The following is a 20,099-nucleotide window of genomic DNA, read 5'->3' on the forward strand; positions in this document are numbered from 1 at the left end:
TACATTTTACAGATAAATTGTTAATCTTGTTTAAATAATGAACACTGTTAATAATTACACACATGGGGGTGACATGGTGGTCGAGCGGTAGCGCTGCTCTCATGCAGGAAGTCACGTCGCTGATATTCCCTGCCTGGAGTTTACATGTTTTCCTGCTGGGTTTCCACAGTATGCTCCGGTTTCCTTCCAAAGATATGGAGATTTGGTGACACTAAAATCACGCTAGTGTATGCGAGTGCTTGTATTCACCTTGCGATGAGCTGATGCCTTGGTCCAGGGATTGTTTCTTCCTCGTGCCCAATGTTAGCTAGAATGGACACATCCCTGGATTGATGGATATAATCATTAAACATCCTTTTCAGAGATATTGTGGTAAGGTGTCATCGGAATTTAATGGGTGTTCCAGGCAATTCATAACACAGTGAAGCCGAACCTGCTAATCACCATGCTAATATCTCACACTGCCACCTGGTGGATTCCTCAAGATTTACGTAAAGTACGCGTGCAAGTATAAACAGTAAAACGCCTGCGTAGCAGGAGCATCCGCTGCAGCATGCGTCGCGTTAAGTATAAACCCGGCCTAAAGGTGCACTTGTTTTATTATTTTTGTACCTTTTGTGAAAGTGTTTATTTGATATTTGGACTTCAGTCTTCACATATTATGCACTTCATGTCAAAATTTTGTTATTAGTACTATAGCATGAAGAAAGTTTCCTGTCATCCTACATTAACCCAGATCATTGTAGACATGGAACACACATGAAATGCATGTGTTCCAAATAATGATATATTATTTACCCTATACACCCAGATAAACAGACTTGAGTTGGGAGGACTTTTTGTCCAACTTGAGCTGCGGCGATGAGTGAGATGGGATAGCAGGCTATTTACTGCTTGTGCTGATCGACACATTTGCAAAACAAAAGATGCTAATGGAGAGGTGTGAAGGAATTTGAGGTGGCCCGGGATTACAACTTTTTAGTAGGCTTCAGGGATTGTAGTGTTAACGGGCCTTTGCTGTGGTTTTGTTTTATTGCTTGATTAGCTTTTGGCCCCTATTTAAATAAATGTCTTTATACAAAAGCTAAACAATCACTGTATGCATCCTTGTACTTCATATGATCAGTGCCACAAGGAAAGCTGAAGTGTTAGGCCTTGTTCACACGGGCGTTAAAATCGAGCGTTTTTGCGTTAAGCGTCCGGTGGCGGATCAAGCGCCGAGTGTTTTCTACGTAGGAGTCAATGAGAGTGTTCACACGGGCTTTGGTGGCGTCGTTTGTCCGGCAGCGCGTTTATACGGCATCAAAAAGCGTTGCATGCAGCTTTTCTTGGCGTTCAAAACCCAACAAGCGCAAGGAAACCGCTTCTAGTTAGTTTTCTGCGCGTTTATTTTACGCCGAGGACGGATATATATAAGTTTACATGTTGTATATGAAAAAATATTAATATTTTTATGTTTTCATATACAACATATATATTTTCATATTGCTTATTTTATTTTATTGTCTCATGTAATTTGTAAACCATGAACCTATTAATTTATGTTCTAATATAATATTTGATAACGATTATGTAGGGGGGGCAATCCATGGCGGGTTTGCATTTCAGTGCATAACACCGGTGTAAGCGCACACTCGACTACTGTTTCCTTACCTCAAAGTGACAAGTAGTCTCTCTTCGGGCTAACACCAAGTCGCATATTGGTTGATCGGTGTGCAATGTGGCATTGCACCAGCTGCAGCAAACAATCAAAAGAGAAAACCGACATCCGACAGTAATTAAAAAACTTGCGCGTAAATTTTCGAATTTCTTCATAATGCACAAAAAAACTTCCTTTAACCCAGTGTTTCTCAAATAGTGAGGTGCGCCACTGTGGCTCCGTCAAGGGGGTCGCGTTTGACCTCGGGGAACATGCTTTTTTATTTTTCTTTTAATTTTTTTTTAATTTAGAATGCACTTTAAATCTTTTCTGTTACATTTAACAAAGCTATTCTTTGTTGTAAATTGGTCCATATTTCTTTCTTTTTTTATTCTCTTATACGTTAATAAGGATACAGTGTTATGCAGAGGTGTACTTATAACAATTTTATAGACAAATGATACTATTTACAGTCGCGCGGGGGGCGAGATGTTTTCTTCTTCCTAGGGGGAGCATGACAGAAAATAATTGAGAAGCACTGCTTTAACCCGACGTTGTGCAGTCAGAGGTAGCAGCGGCGATTTTTTCTCTCCCTACATCGCCGTATTACGAGTATTTTTAAAACAAGAAGATTAATATCTAACATAGCAAAATGGTCCATATTGAAAGGAGGCACCTCAAATAAAACGATAAGGGCTTTCATATCCAGTTCCCGACACTGCCTCCACAGGTTAACACACAAACTACAATTTGGGCGGCAGGCTGGTGTTAGACAGAGACAAACGAACGCCGGTGTAGAAGTCAATCGATCGCCACCACAAAATGCAACATAAACGTCTAGGACGTTCAGAGCAAGTTCGTTTATCCAAAAACTTAACGCCCATGTGAACAAGGCCTTAATGTGAAAAGGCCTTAGGTGACAGGCTTTCAAAAAGGATTTAAACATTCTATTATGACACACTTCTAAAGGTCTTTTGCTAAATAAAATAATGTATTAAAAGACCTACCTTAAACCTTTTATCCTGTAACACTTTTTTAATAGCTACCATCTCTCCAGAATCAACAAGCCGAGCTTGGTAGACCACTCCAAATGAGCCATTCCCGATCACTTTTATATCAGTGTAGGATACTTCTTGTGGGCGATCAGGGCCCTGGCCAGGCGTGGCCACTACTGTTGTCACCTTTCCACTGTCTCCTAGAAATATAAACAAATGTCAGAATATAATCTGTTACTGAGCTCTCTCTAGTTATTAACCATTTTTACTTAAATGGAGCTTAGCAAAAAAATTTTACATTGACAAATAGATCTCTGGTGAAAAAAGGACCATATTTACGAGCTTATTACATGCCAGATTCTGGATGTCTAATGCATCCTCGTACTTTGTGTAAATTTAAAACCAACTGCTCAAATCACAAAAAGTACTCATGATAAACATTATTTCTCTTCACGAAGAAGCTTATAACATATGAAAAATAAACCTGAATGTGCTCTGCAACATAATTGCCCCTCTTCCATGGCTGTTTGTTTGTTTTTTTTTTGTTTGTTTCTTAATCAAACTTAATTGGTGCTGCCAAAGCAGCATATATTTTTTCTAAATTTGATTTAGTTTATCATTACATATACAGAGAACGTGAAATGTGTATTTGCATTTATAATCAGAACTCCTTTGTTAAAAAAATACACTTTTTTTTACACTAAAAAGCTGCAGTCTCTTTCCTTTTATTTGTGTCATTACAGTGCAGGAGTTAGCACTACTGCCTCAAAGACCCCGAGTTTTGAGGTTGCAACCACGTGGAGAATAGGCAGTCTGTGTGTTTGCAGGAGTCTTCCTAAAGTCAAACCAGTTTGCTTTTGTAATACTCATAAACACTCAATCTTCAAGATCTGGGTGATTTCAACTTGGCCAAATGTAGGTGTGTATATGTGTGTGAGTGAGTAGGCCATTTCTTGCCTTATGCCTAATATAGCTGGGATATGGTTGGGACCCTGCTGACCTTGAACTGGATTAAGAGGATGGGAGTATAATATATATTTATTTCTTCCACCAGTTAAAAAGGATATCTTGATCATAGATGAACGAAAAGCTAATTTTGACCATCTAGCATCTGTGCGTGCTGATGATGTTTCGAAGAAATATATGGAGAGAAGAGAAAATTAGACAAGTAGCAATTCCCTGTCCCCCGAGATTGCTTTTCTTTACCTTACATATTTCATCATACACCACAACACACACTCTAGTCAGAAGATGTAGGAACTCTTATAATTATCCCCTTAAACAACATTGCCACAGATAAAACATATAGCTATGGTACCCAACACCCAAAATCATCTTTTTCCTGATATATGGTCAGTTGCAGTTATCAGCTACTAACCCACTTCTATTCTTTTTTTCCCCCTATTTCATGACTTGTGATCTGTATCTAAAAGTGGTTAGGAGATACAGTGATTAGTGAAAGACCTTATCATCAGATCATATGCTCTTCCTCCATATTTAAGATGCTGTAGGATGAAGCTACCAGACACATGGTTTAGAAAAATTTAGGAAATTATATCTCTCTATATAATCTTCATTTGGATCTTGATCTTTGTTTGTCCTTGAATGAATTAGAAGAAGAAGCACTAGATGGCAGTAGAGAGACAGCTAAAACATAGGCATTGCATTAAGAATCTCCTCCAGGCTTATACTACTGAAGACTGTAGTACGTCAGTCACACCTCAAAACATTCAAACTAAAATTGTTGTGCTTTAAATTAACTAAAGAGATCTTCATTTAGATCTTGATTTTTGTTTGTCCGCGAATTCTATGCATGCGTAGACCACCTTCTAGTTTAGTACGTTGTTATTACTCACGGATGTCAACAATGTGCCGGAATAACGAAAGGGGTGGTGGACAGTGTTATGCTGGTTAGCTCCTGAGGCCTGGTTAGAGAATGAGATTGCCGAAGATAAAAGGTACGTGCCTACGTAACATATGAATGAAAGAAAGACAGTGGGTAAAATGAATGACAACGTAACAGCACATTCCAGAAATTATTATTGTTACGTTGTAGCCGGCGAGTGCTGCGCGTCTCACAGTTGTACCATGGCTTTCTATTTATACGCTAAAGAGCCTGGATACCTGTGTCCCCCTTTTATAACCACTGCTCCGTGTATATTGCCTTACACTTTGGATTGCCACAAAGCAACCTGCGAGATTGGAGAAAGGTTGAGAAGAGATCGTGAGAGGAAACGATAGCGTCGTGAAAACAAGACGGACTGTGAACGGATAAAAGCAGAAATGCTCCTACACCACCACATAATTACGATTCGGACAGTGATTCCGAGTAGGCCGTTCTTATCGAATCAATATCCAAGGGTTTTCTTTTGTAGTTTTGTTTCCCTTATAAAAAATCATAATGCTGTACTATGAAGGGACCAGTTCACAACTGGCAGCCACGTTTAAACAGGGAACCATTCACAGACAACTTTAACACGAGCAACGTAGTTGGGCACACATGGCTAATACAGTATAACTTCCCATTCAACTTGTTTGACTTGTCAAAAATCAGATTTTCTGTTTATTGCAATAAATCTTTCTCTGAATATGCAAACATATTAAAATTTGTATAACTAAAATTAAGACTTTTTTTTTTTTCACATGAAACTTAACAGAAGTTGAATGACAGAAAAAGCAGTTCACATACAACAACCTATAGATGGGCTTGCTCTTTAAATTAAAGACAGCCCTGTTGACTAATGAATTAGGGGGAGAGGCATTTAACCATCTTTCCTGGGGAAACCGACTCATCTGAACTGGCACACTGTGAGAAATATTTGGGACAGACTTGTAAGAACTAAAAAAACCCCAGTTAAGCCAATGTCACATTACATGACTTTTACCTGGAGGATATGTGAAACCTGACAATTGCAAATATAAATCTAGTTATCCGAGTACATGAATTTATATGACTAGAAATCGCTGGGGGCATCAAATCACCCACATGTATGAGAAATTTCCTGCACAGTTTCACATTTCTAAAATATCACAAGCTTTCCCCATTTTATGACTGTTAATAAAGTGCTGCCTGACTAAGCTGGTGCTGTACAGATACGTTAAGATCAACCACAGTCTCTATCCTTTCTTTAAACTTTTAGTGTGGTACATAAGACACATGACAAAAAACAGATAAGACTGTCTTCTATGTGCAAGGTTTAAAACATCTGTGCTACTTATTCCTCGTTGCTGCATCACTGAATGCACATTGGTTGTTATTTCTCATGTTTCCTATGACTTGAAACAAAATCCAGCATATCAGGGTGAGTTACAAGGTAGTTGGACCAAGTCACTAGGTATGTTACACTGCACAACTAGAGGGTTGGGGGTGGATCATGGGAGCAAGATGTGACTGTCACAGACTCAATAAGATCATGTAAATGATGTCTATGACTGATAATTATGAGAAAAGTCATGTAATGTGACGTGACCTTTAGCTGAAACTTAGCATTCTATTTTATTTTCTGCAATGTAGGTGACATGAACAGGAATGAATCATTCAATTACAAAATTTTCAATAAAATGAACAATTATGACACTGAAACTAAAATATTTGCTATTGTTCAAACTACTATACATTAGTTTACAGTTATATACAGACACCAGCGACAGCATTTAACTATAGTAGGTATAAACATATAAATGTTGTTAACTAAAGAATATTGAACTTAGTATTAGATCTTACAACTTCCAAAGTACTTATTCTGTAATTCCATTTAATAATGGGGTTACATTTTCCTTTTAGCATTGTTGTGCTACTATAAAACATTTGTTTAAACTAAATTATCTGTTTACTCAGAATAATTGAAGAATTTATATAACAAACTTCTAACTATGCATTCAGGTTACTGTCGAATGATTATTTCACAAACATTAAATATTTTATAACTACAAGTTTAAGAAGCTACCAAAAATTATAACTACTTATTATTTAATGACACTCTACTGTTAAGTAGACACAGTAGGAAAAAAAATATATCAAGAAGTATATTTTCTGCTTTATCACATGAGGATGCATGTCAGATTTCAGAATTTTTATCAAGAAAAATTACCCTCTGCCACCACAACATCACTATCAACATCACACACACGTTTCCAAAAGAAACCACCAAGTAGTGCCTTAGCAGACCAGCTTTCACAAGCCACATAACTAAAGGGAATGTTCTGATACATTTCAAAGAGTCTAATGACCCCTCTACTCAATGCATGTAGCCTGTTGATGCAAAACTCTGAACACTCTCAATCCACAATATTTCACCACTGATTTTTCATACTTCTAACTGGAATGTTTGATTCAATGTTTTAAAGGTAAATCTGCTTAAAATTACATCTGTATATGTACAAATTTTATTCAAATTTTTATCAAAGTCAAATTAAGTGCAACCACTGAATCAAACAAATTTTGATATGAATTTTGGCTTAAAACCCCCTTGTTTGAGCTACTAGAAAAGATCTACTTCTGGTTTTATTATGTGTTCACTCATCCAGTATTTATTACTGCAGAAAACACATTATTTACTTTCACACTGGACATCTTCATCCTTAAATGTGATTATTTGTTGTAAACCTATTTTACTTTGTGATAGACGGCTGGCAGTTCAATCCGGCCGGGACGTCCCTGAACTGTAAGAGTGGAGGAAGGCAGCCTTTCTAGGACATTGCCTCCCTCAGGACGCTGGACAGTAGCTGTGCCCCGGATTCCCTCAGGGCATCCTGGGACATGGAGTCCGTTTTCTCAGCCCTGTAGGGTACCTTGGGTGTCGTAAGGGGGAGCTCATAAAGGACCTGGGGACTCCTCCCTTTCCTACAACCCAGAAGTACGGAAGCCCACTGTACTTCCAGGCTGCTTGAGGACTGATGATGTGTCGTTTGACCCGGAAGAAGAGGAGGAGCACTTCCAGGTCAAGGGATATATAAAGGACTGATCGAGACCCAGCAAGTGGAGCCAGAGTTGGGAGGGAGTGTGACAGAGCTGCTGGGAGGAGAGAATTGTAGTGTGATCATTGATTTATTGTGGTGGTTGTGGTGCTTTGTGCACTTTATTTAATAATTAAAAATCAACTTCTTGGTGATTTTACCCTGTGTCCTGCGTACTGTCTGTTGGGGAAAAAGGTGGGCAATAGCGCCACCAAGCATCCATCTACTTACAACTTTTAAATGTGTTACAACTCTGAAATTAATGCAACTGCGTAAATCCAGTGTAAACTTTTCTTGTGACATCAAAAACTTTTTTTTACAATTTTATTATATAGTTAGAAGATTTTATATCTTTATCTTATATTTATAAGATACAATCCAGTTGTAGGACGAGAAATAATTGCTTTTCAAATTACCTTTGTTTGGCAGTTTTACCTCTTAAAAGTACTTTTTACCTAAGCTGTAGATCATTGTCAGGCAACCGGTGCACATTTTCTAGGGGCGCTGCGAAACCTTTTGTAAAATATTCAAAATTGCTAGTGTTTTTGAACTTGTGGTTGATTAAAACAATAATGTTTAAAAAAATATATTCTATGTTGGAAAAACAGATAACGGAACACTTACAGAAATAAAGTCTAAGAAACGCAAGAGACTTCAAATGATCAACAAGAAAATGTGCGTCTGTCTTTCGAAAATTGATCCTCGCATCATCTCATATGTGCTGAAAAACAATCTCAATGTTCACATTAATTAAATTTAAGATTTATCCTTTGATTCCTTTACTAATTAAATGTCTTTCAAACTTGTAAAATTAACTTTTTATTGACGATTGTCCATAGATTGTGTTGTCACAACTTTATTTATGGGCAGTCCCTCAGGTGTGCCACAAAAGAAAATTTTTGGACTTAGTGTGCTGCAACTCGAAAAAGGTTGGCTTTCAGTACTGTAGATAACTTGCACATAGTGCCCCTTCATTGTTACAGTCATGAAGAGATTTAGTTTTCTCTACAGCAAATTGTTCTTCACATGCAGCTTAACACACATTGGAACTGCCTTTCTCAAACATATTTTTTAATATGCAACAATGAAAAATTGAGAAATCAGGCCTCCACTTTTAATAATGACATCACATTCAGTGACCCCAGAATGAAAAGCAAAAGATGAGTGTGACAGAAATTAGTCAACCGGTAGAAACTTTCATACATTGTTTTTTTCAGCAGTTGAGTACACCAGGAAGACACATTTGTTACTTGTCCTTGTAACACAGTGCAGCCATATGCCTGCCTAACTGTGGAAATGAAAGCCCAAACACGATATAGATAAATTTGAATGTTCATATGCAATTAAGAAGCGCTTAGTGCACACATCCTAAAACTGATACTGTGTTTTTTTCAGTGATTGAGTTTATATAAACACGTGTATTGCAGAAAATGCATGCCATAATGATTATCATGGACAGCAGGATCAAATGGCAGACTGCAGCAGGAAGGGCAGAGCCATATACGGTGAAGAAGCTTAAAAGGAGGTGTGATGAAAAGCAAGGCATGTCAGACTGTTTGACTCAGTCCCTGCAAAGGAAACAGTGCAGCCAGTGAGGCTAGAAGGAGCACAAAGACAGAGATTCCCCTAGAAGAGCAAGAGCGGCGCCTCATAGGCTAATGGAGGGAGTTGATCAAGGTTGTTTCTTAAAGATCCAATATAGAGTCCTTTTGAGGAATATTAATAAATAAAAAAAGCTTTTTGTGTCTGTGTGTCAGTTCTCCCTTCATCGTACTGCAGGCTGTTACATTAGTTTGTTTACTGTATGACACAAACTTCTAAACATAAAACTATCGGTTTTTGAAGCGGTCAGTTCAAACTCTATTAATGTGCTTTCTATAGAATGCCCAGTGTTGATATGCATTTTACAAAAGTTAAAAGACTGAGCTAATAAAAATAATGTACATGCAAAAAAAAAAAACAGAAATTAAAGTGATAAGATCTTAAGGACTATCTGCGTGCCATGCTGATGGCATGCCGCGTCTCATAATATTGACTTCTAAAATAAACATTATTATATACATTCACCTAAAGGATTATTAGGAACACCTGTTCAATTTCTCATTAATGCAATTATCTAATCAACCAATCACATGGCAGTTGCCTCAATGCATTTAGGGGTGTGGTCCTGGTCAAGACAATCTCCTGAACTCCAAACTGAATGTCAGAATGGGAAAGAAAGGTGATTTAAGCAATTTTGAGCGTGGCATGGTTGTTGGTGCCAGACGGGGCGGTCTGAGTATTTCACAATTTGCTCAGTTACTGGGATTTTCACGCACAACCATTTCTAGGGTTTACAAAGAATGGTGTGAAAAGGGAAAAACATCCAGTATGCGGCAGTCCTGTGGGCGAAAATGCCTTGTTGATGCTAGAGGTCAGAGGAGAATGGGCAGGTATGCAGCAAAGCATTTGTGAAGCCACAACACGCACAACCTTGAGGCGGATGGGCTACAACAGCAGAAGACCCCACCGGGTACCACTCATCTCCACTACAAATAGGAAAAAGAGGCTATAATTTGCACAAGTTCACCAAAATTGGACAGTTGAAGACTGGAAAAATGTTGCCTGGTCTGATGAGTCTCGATTTCTGTTGAGACATTCAAATGGTAGAGTCAGAATTTGGCGTAAACAGAATGAGAACATGGATCCATCATGCCTTGTTACCACTGTGCAGGCTGGTGGTGGTGGTGTAATGGTGTGGGGGATGTTTTCTTGGCACACTTTAGGCCCCTTAGTGCCAATTGGGCATCGCTTAAATGCCACGGGCTACCTGAGCATTGTTTCTGACCATGTCCATCCCTTCATGACCACACTGTACCCATCCTCTGATGGCTACTTCCAGCAGGATAATGCACCATGTCACAAAGCTCAAATCATTTCAAATTGGTTTGTTGAACATGACAATGAGTTCACTGTACTAAAATGGCCCCCACAGTCACCAGATCTCAACCCAATAGAGCATCTTTGGGATGTGGTGGAACGGGAGCTTCGTGCCCTGGATGTGCATCCCACAAATCTCCATCAACTGCAAGATGCTATCCTAACAATATGGGCCAACATTTCTAAAGAATGCTTTCAGCACCTTGTTGAATCAATGCCACGTAGAATTAAGTCAGTTCTGAAGGCGAAAGGGGGTCAAACACCGTATTAGTATGGTGTTCCTAATAATCCTTTAGGTTAGTGTATGCTTTAAACTAGTAATTCATATTTAATGAAACTTTCACAATTTTGTCGCCGCGTTTTAATCGGCACTATTTTGTCGGCGCTCATATGTCTAGTTACAAATGACCTTTAAGAACCTCTCTGTCAAACTTAATCAAATATGAGGATGACACAATCATCATTGGGCTCATTAGGGATGGTGATGAGTCTGCATAGATACAGGAGGTTGAGCAGCTGGCTCTTTGGAGTAGTCAGAACCATCTGGAGCGAAACATTCTCAAAACTGTGGAGATGCAAGTGGACTTGAGAGGTCCCACAATATTATCCCCCTTCTCCATACTTAATACTGCCATGCCAGTTGTGGAAACCTTCACGTTTCTGGGATCAATAATCTCCCAGGACTGCAAATGGGAGACCAATGTGAGGTCCATAATAAAAAATGTACAACAGCAAATATACTTCCTGCGACAGTTGAGGAAGTTCATCCTTCCACAGGAGCTGCTGATTCAGTTCTACACATCCATAACAGTGTGGTTCAGATCAGTGACTAAACATGAAAAAACAGGCTATAAGGAATAGTCAGGGTAGGTCAATTCAGGGAGCAAGCACTTAGCAAAGCCCCAAGCAAACAGAGACTGTCTCTTCCAGAGGGTGGAACTTGATGTTATCTGCCACAACCAGGTGTTACATGGGCTTCCCCTAGGCCTGGTTCAGCCCCTTGGATCCTCAACAATGCTCTCCCAATCTTACTTCATATGAAGAGTCACTTGAGACAAGAATGTCACTGCCGAGGTAAGTAAACCTCTCGATGCAAATTACACTCTATCCATAAACAGACACACTGCTGGTGGCTATGCCCAGGAGGTCATTAAAGGCCCAGATCTGGGTTTTTATCCAGAACAGACCCAAACCCAGACACTTGGACTCAGTTAGTCTCTCAGAAGCCCCAATCACAGCCCCCATTCAATCCATGAAGATCAGAGAATCATCGGTAAAGTCAAGATCAGTGAATCTTTCTTCACCAACAGCCACTGGACCCCCAGACTCTGCCCAACACCTAGCCCATGCAAGCACTGAACAAGGTAGGAGCAAGAATACACCCTTGACAAATTCTAGAATCAACTGGGAAAAATATAGAGGTTCTGCCTCCACTCTGCACGGCACTCACTGTATCAGTATACAGGTCGGCCATGGCATCCAGCAACTTCGGGGGAGATCCCATGAAGTCTAAGGACGTCCCACAGGGCAGCCCGATTAACTAAGTCAAACGCTTTATGAAAATCGACAAAGGCTGCAAAGAAACTGCTGATAATCACATTTGTGCTTGATGAAAGCTCTTATTGCAAGGGCCTTACCCAGCACTGACAGCAGTGTCATCTCTCTGTAGCTGCCGCAATCCAGGCAATCCCCTTTCCCTTTCCAGATAGGGACGACAAATCCCTTTTTCCAGTCAGTTGGAATGAGGCCCATCTCCCAAATGGAAGCTAAGATTGCTTGCAAGGCAAGGAGAACAGCCTTACCACCAACCTGGAGTAGGTCACCTCGGATAACACAGATCCCTATAGCGTTCCCTAACCTCAGCTAATTCACCACCAGTAAGATTTGGCGGTTCACATTTAACTGGAGAACCAGCCTCAAGAACTGTGGACCCAGAGATGCCAACGTCTTAGCCTAAGAATCATCTTTACATAGCTGTTAAAGTAGCCAATCCAGTAGGTCACAGCTGCAGCGCCATCCATAAGGACCGTTCCATCATCTTCCCTGAATAAGACTCTCTGAGGAACAGGTTTGGATGTGTGTAATGCTTCAATTCCTGTGTAAGCAAGATGTGGGTTGCTAGACCATAGACGGTGTGTCACTTGCTCAAACATTCCTCTAACAAGCACCTTCTTATCTGCCCTCAAGAGCCCTTGTAGGCGTCCTTTTCAATTCCCGGCACAGACCGGAGTAGCCATCAAGCTGGGCACTGCAACTCTTCTTAATGATATTCAGGGTGCCCTGCGAGATGAAATGCTTAGTTCTGGGAACAACGGCAACACCAACACAAGCAGCCCTCAGCAACCTTCAGGTTCTTGTCATGTGAGGTCGCCCACATCACATTAGGATCGACAGTCATACCCAAGTCTGCAAATCTACACGCAGTTTACGCAAATAACTTTCAGAATATAGTCAGGTCAGGCAAAAATGTCATTGGTGCCAGTCTGCTCCCCTTATAGGACATATAGTGTCATGAAACAGGAAGGACAAATCATCACTGACCCCTCACATTTAGGCCACAACCTATTTGAACTTCTTCCATTGGCCATGCGTTTTAGATTAATATACGCCAAAACAAGTCGATATAACAACTGTTTTTTCCACCCCCGCAGGCCATCAAGCTCACAAACAGTCAATTCTGCTTAATCAGACTGCACACCGCACCCCAAGGCCTCCCATGGTTTTCAGTGTTTATTTCAGCATTTCTAGCACTGAGTTGCTCTCTGCACATTTTATTCAAAAATATATTAACATTCTCTGGCTTGTTTTTTTTATCTCAGGTGTGTGATTAACAGTTATGCATATGCTGACTTACATGTAACATACACTTGGAGAGTCAATAAAACCGGAGTTCAATTCCTTTTATGCGTGCATACTTGGCTAATAAATGTGATTCTGATATTAAGCTTATGGGTAATTTTTGTGTGAACTTTACACTTCATTTCATTTTTTCAAAGTAAAACTATAATTTATTAATATTTTTGTACAATACATTAAATACTCAAATACTGAATCTGATATTACAAAATTACATTATTCTTACAGCTGCTGTTCCAAATAATGTTCAGTGTCAACTCAGGTAGGCTATGTCATTTAAGTAATGCTCAATTGGTACAAAGGAGACCTAAGTATGCCAAGAAAATATCTCTTACACCATTACTATACAACCACCCTGCACTGTCGATAAGGCAGGATGGATGCAAGCTTTCTTGCTGTTGATGCCAAATTCTGACCCTACCATCTGAATGTTGCAGCAGAAATCAAGCCTCATTAGACCAGAAAACGTTTTTTCCAATCTTCTATTATCCAATTTCAGCGAGTCCATGTGAAATGTAGCCTCAGTTGCCTGTTCTTAGCGGACAGGAATGACACCTGGTGTGGTCTCCTGCTACTGTAGACCATCCGTTTCAAGATGTGACGTGTTGTGCAATTAGAGATGCTCTTCTGCATACCTTGGTTATGAGTGGTTATAGGAGTTACTGTTGCCTTTCTATCAACTCAAACCAGTCTGGTCATTCTCCTCTGACCCCTGTCATCAATAAGGCATTTTCGCCCACAGAACTGCCACACACTGGTATTTTCCCTTTATTTGGACCATACTCTGTAAACCCTAGAGGTGGTTGTGTGTGAAAATTCAAGTAGATCAGTAGTCTCTGAAATACTCGGACCAGCTCGTCTGAAACAAACAACCATGCCATGTTCAAAGTCACTTGAATCACTTTTCTTTCCCATTCTGATGCTTGGTTTGAACTTCAGCAGGTTGTCTTGAAAATGTCCACATGCCTAGTTGCTGCCATGTGACTGGTTGATTAGATATTTGCGTTACAAGCAGTTGAACAGGTGTACCTAATAAAGTGGCCAGTGAGTGTATTAATGTAATATTGTTTAGTTAGGGGTGTCAATTAGACATGTGGAATTCGTTATTTACTTCTACTTCTCCTCCTGCATGGGCCCAATCTTTATGAAAGAGAAAGGCAGATTGTCATTGCAAAGAAACAGATTGATAAAACAGCCATAAAATAATTTTCAATGCAACTAGCTGATGTTTTTCCGTTTCTATAACATTGCTTTGATTTCATTCTGAACTTGAAAAAACAGTCAGTGTTTCCTATTGAAGACAGGAGCGAAATATATTTAAAGGTATCTAAAAGTAGCAGTCTGATAAGCTAATTTAAACAGGTCACCATTTGTCACTTAATTGAGTTCAGGGGTGTGTGTGGGGTCAGAACCTACCCATATAGCAACTGGCAGAATGCAGCCTGGAACTGGATCCCAGTACACTGTGGTTCATATGTACACAAACTATTAAATGAAAGAGTCAATTTAGAGTTGAGTCAAAAAAAAAAAATAAAAATAAAAATAATCATGACTTCATGACATAATTCAAAGGTGTGAAAGCACTCTGTCCCAGGAATGATGTATAAAGAAGCTAAAATCTGTACCCATGTCTTGACATAATACACCAAATAAGTAAGACTATTATTGTCAATTCTCTATAATGTTCTCTCTTTAAACATTTTTGATCTCTGCAGACATTTTGTGACAAAATTGTTTATGCAAACATCAGCAAATACATAGTACAAGTGATGCAATAGCTTTAACCCTGCTTAGCTATCCTAAGAACGCATGAACCTCATCAGTACTCTAACGCACTTCCACCATTCAGATCTAAACTGAAATAAATCCTTCAATAGTACAAAGCAGGACACAATGTACTTTGGAGGGTATACAGCAACTGGTGTTGCAAAATATACTAAACATTAGATTTAAGGACATGTCTGGCAAGACAAAAGTGTCAAATTGACTTCAATATTTAAAGAAGAGATGCAGCTATCCATTCTGAAAATATCAGAGCAAAGATCTTTAGCAAAGATATGGCTAAAAGTTGTTGCAAAATCCAAAACAATATGTGCTCCCTCCTTTACATGCTGTACCTAATTGGGAGTCTGCTATTAGCATTCTACACCACACTGGGGACTATTTAAAGTGCTGTCTTACAATACATTGATGAAAAATTCAGGAACTGCCAGAAGTAAATTTTACATTGTGCTTTACTTATTGTGAAACTACATACCTAATACAATCTGTATACCCATTTTGAATTTTAAAATACTTATGAAACAGGATGTGAGCAAAGTGGTCCAGCTAAAGGCAGATGTGACCAGACCACCTTTTCACCATTTCATCCAAATGGGGTTGTGCAGAATGCATGTGTGCTTGACTAGCCAGATGAGATATCTTTTGGTCTTTAAGTTCAAGCAAAAACATACCCGTGATGATGGCTAGCTACTGTACTTTTAAAAAATATATCAATGAGTCTGCACAGCACTCTTAAAGCTGTGATTTTGTTTTAATATATATTTTTTAATCACAAATTGCTATTCAAAGTGTGCACATTCCTAATATTAACACTTAAATGAATTTGTTAAAATATAAAATTCACATTAGCTCTTAATGTTGATTATAAGCATAAAACTGAACACTGATGTAATTTAAATTAAAAGAACGGTTATTATCAATTTAAATTTGTATTAAATATTAAATTTAAATGCTCCCTGAAAGATCAAAACCACGTTAAAAATTAGACATGAATTGACCTATGACAGTCCTCTTAGGGAAAATATATTCAATTTACTATCCAATGAATAATTTATTAAAGGAAAATTTTAAAATGTATACTACATTGCAACCTTGGAAAGTAAAAAAAAAAAAATAAATTTAGAGTGAATAAAAACAGAAGCCTGTTTTCTTTTTCTTTTTTTTCAGTGTTTGCATGGGCAAGTAATCTTCCAAAGTTCTTCTCTATCAAAACACTCTGATGTCATTAAACTGTGCAAAAACGTAATTTTCAGCCATGTTAATCCAAAAATGAGCATGACACGTGTGATAATTTTCTTGTGCTTTATAAATATGTTAAGTCAAATAAACATTTCATTAACAGGTTTCTGTTACTTGAATGCATGCAGCACACACACTTTTCTACTTGGATGTATGATTGAGCCCTGAAAAGGACCCCGTGTGCTTCTTGCCTTACACAAAGGGCTGTTAATGTAATAAAAATGCAAATAATTTTTACTTCAATAAGGTAAGTACTGCGTTAGGTTGCTCATCACTTTAAAAAGTAAATTGGACTACGTAATGCACAATACTTTTAACGTTAACCAACTGCTCTTGAGATCATGTTTCAGAGTTTAGCACTGTATACCTGTTTAGCCCAATGACACAAATTTAGCAATTTTTGAAAAATTGAGACAGATTATTTCAGTCAGGAGATGTAAAATTGTATCCATAAAATAAATTTCCAAAGGCAAATGTTCAGCCAATCACTTATATATGTGGCAGGTGAACACATGTGCAAAGCAAATATATATGCATGTTGACAAGCTGCAATGGACAGGCGCAGACTACAAAATCCTTAACAGTAACCCAGTTAAGGGTTTACATGGCCACATTAGGTTATTCCCAGAGCAGTCTAACTATATGAACCAGATTTCTCAGATGACAATAGCCTGATGATTTTAAATGGCATGTTAGAAATCAGGTTTCTGTGAACAATGGGGTTATTGAGGTGCATGTAAATGCACTAAATATGGTTACAGCTTAATTCACAATAAAGTTCTGCATTTTTAATGCACTCGTATCAGGGCATAGGAGGGAGACAACGTGGTACACGCTGGTCAGACATGCAAGTATGAATTTAACTATACTCCAAATTACTGAAAATACTACTACTACACTGTGTGCACAATTATTAGGCAAGTGAGTATTTTGACCATATAATTTTCATGCATATATTCCACTAGCAGAATACCCGCGCTTCGCAGCGGAGAAGTAGTGTGTTAAAGAAGGAAAGAGAAAGAAAAGGAAACATTTTGAAAATAACATGGTTGTCAATGTAATTGTTTTGTCACTGTTATGAGTGTAAGCTGTGATATATATATATATATATATATATATATATATATATATATATATATATATATATATGGCAAAATACCAGCCAGCGATGTCATGTGTTAAAGAAGTTATGAAAAGAAAAGGAAACATTTTAAAAATAATGTAACATGATTGTCAAAGTAATTGTTTTGTGTATTTGGCGGCAGCGTCGAAGTTGTTTTGGTAGCTGCATCAGAAAATGTACCACGACGTCTGACCGCCTCCTTTTTACTGTTTTCTCACAGCTTGGATTGCTGCTGTCATATATATACACACACACACACATACATACATATATACACATCTATATACATATCTACATATATATATATATATATATATATATATATATATATATATATATATATATATATATACACACATACCTATCTACATCATATATATACACACATACATACATACACACACACAAATTATATATATGTGTGTATGTATGTATGTATGTATGTGTGTATGTATGTGTGTGTGTGTGTCTATATGTGTGTGTGTGTGTGTATATATATACACATACATATACTTGTGTGTATGTTTGTATGTGTCTATATGTGTGTGTATAGGTTTGGTCAATGAGTGCAAGGGAAAAATAATAAATTATAGTCTATAAGTTATTAAACAGTAAAACATTAACGTTTTAAGAAGTACAGGTACATTGAAATTACATTTTCTATGTGAACGTTCAAATTTGTGCCTCTGGTAATGTGCCTTACCGGCATTTAAAGAAAATTAGTTTTGTGTCCTTTGCAGTGTTAAGAGAGAAATGCTTTGGTTTGGGATAAAAGGAAAAAAGGTGTAAAGAAAGGAAAGTTGCCTTTTTCTTTTATATAGTATAGAGATGTGTTAAGCTGGCGTTATGATCGCCTTTTGGGGACAGTCGCAGTGGGTCTTGTGTAGACTGGTGAGGCGTCCCGCCATTAATCGGCTGTGATGGCACTGTCAGTCCTCCACTCCTGTGTGCGTCTTCTTAATCCGAGCGGAGGACCTCATAATCGTATACGTGCAAAAGAAAGTGTGAATCGCCTTAATATTATTTTGCCGTGGTGTAGAAAAGGGGTCCTGTGTTTGCACTTGTCTGGGCTATAGCGCAGGGGGAGGATGAAAAAAACTGAAAGTGTTCACTTTGACTTAAGGCAGAAGCGCAGTCAGCGTCTCAAAGGCCGGCACAGCTATGCACGCGCGCTGGCTGCTCGACTTTTGCTGGGCAGGAGACCACAGTTTTTGCAGACACGTTCATGATATCAAAAGTCTCAGCGCTCTTTGGAGGTCATTCATATATATATATATATATATATATATATATATATATATATATAAAATACCCGTGCCTGCAGCAGAGAAGTAGTGTGTTAAAGTAATGAAAAGAAAAGGAAACATTTTAATAATAGCGTAACATGATTGACATTGTCATGAGTGTTGCTGTCATATATATGCCTGCCTAAATAAGTCACCCTCGCTTTGCTCTAACTTTTTACCGTTCATTTAATCATGGCTAGTGGCGGAAAAATTATAAAATGGAAGGAGGATGGCTTTACCAAAACAATTATTGATGGCGAATCGATTATTCATAAAGCTTGAATTGGTGATCTGTTTTTCTGTGTTAACCTCATATTTTTTCATACTTTTTCTAAGGTGGTGCGAGGGTAAAATGAATTGGGATGCGCTGATCAATGTAATCGGTGTACCAGGAAATCATGCATTGACAAAAGCTCCCCTTTGCTTCTAATGCAAAGTGTGATTAAATGCATTATTTTTAAGCGTTATGGAGCACATGCATGAAGCTTCTCAGCTGTGCTTGTGCTAAGAAAAGGAAAGATTTTAAAAATAACGTAACACGATTGTCAATGTGACCTTTTGTAAGTAGTGCCTGGAGGATTCAGTGTGTAGAAACTCTAGAGACAGCGTGTGTATTAACTTGTGGATTTTTCTGTGAGTATTTGGTGGCAATCTGACGAAGTTGCTTCGGAAGACAGCGTTAGCCGCGGAGCTCAGCTCAGAGCGAAATAAGATGAATGGGAGGGAGATGATGGCGTGACTCCCCACCGCCTTAACTGTCAATCCCCCACAAACACAGTCTCTCGGAATTTGCATAAGCACACCCCTTCACCTACAATTTTAACTTAGTTACAAAGTGATCAAAACTCGTTTATATCCTCGTCCTCTCATTAAACTTGTATCCCGCATTACCTGTGGGCATGTGAAACGCCAGCGGTAGCCTGTCTATGAACTTAATTTAAAGTTTATGTTTACACTTTGCTTTCTGTCACTCGATCACTTCTTATTGTTGCGCTGCCTTCTCAATTATATAATGCATGTTTTCTTAAGCGCTTTTTGGAGGTCTTCCTGGTTTTCTACGCACTGCGTTGACAGTCAGTTCACGTGAGAGGCGTGATGATGTCACACGAAACTCTGCCCCCCACGTCTTTCCAGCTCAACTCTATTACAGTTAATGGAGAAAAATACCTTTCAGTTATGACCAGTAGGCGTAGAATTTCGAAATGAAACCTGCCCAACTTTTGTAAGTAAGCTGTAAGGAATGAGCCTGCCAAATTTCAGCCTTCTACCTACATGGGAAGTTGGAGGGAGAGGGAGAGGGAGAG

General features: G+C 38.6%; 1 protein-coding gene across 1 annotated transcript in view; it reads right to left on the reverse strand.

The window, feature by feature from the left end:
* gsk3ab (glycogen synthase kinase 3 alpha b) overlaps positions 1–20,099 on the reverse strand; it is a 72,277-nt gene that overhangs the window by 42,447 nt on the left and 9,731 nt on the right. Inside the window, exon 2 of the mRNA XM_039773149.1 lies at positions 2,647–2,834. Coding sequence (XP_039629083.1) covers positions 2,647–2,834 — 188 coding nt within the window. The remainder of the gene's footprint in view (positions 1–2,646; positions 2,835–20,099) is intronic.

The sequence above is a fragment of the Polypterus senegalus genome, chromosome 12, assembly GCF_016835505.1.
Source record: "Polypterus senegalus isolate Bchr_013 chromosome 12, ASM1683550v1, whole genome shotgun sequence".
In the NCBI taxonomy this organism is placed as follows: Eukaryota; Metazoa; Chordata; class Cladistia; order Polypteriformes; family Polypteridae; genus Polypterus; species Polypterus senegalus.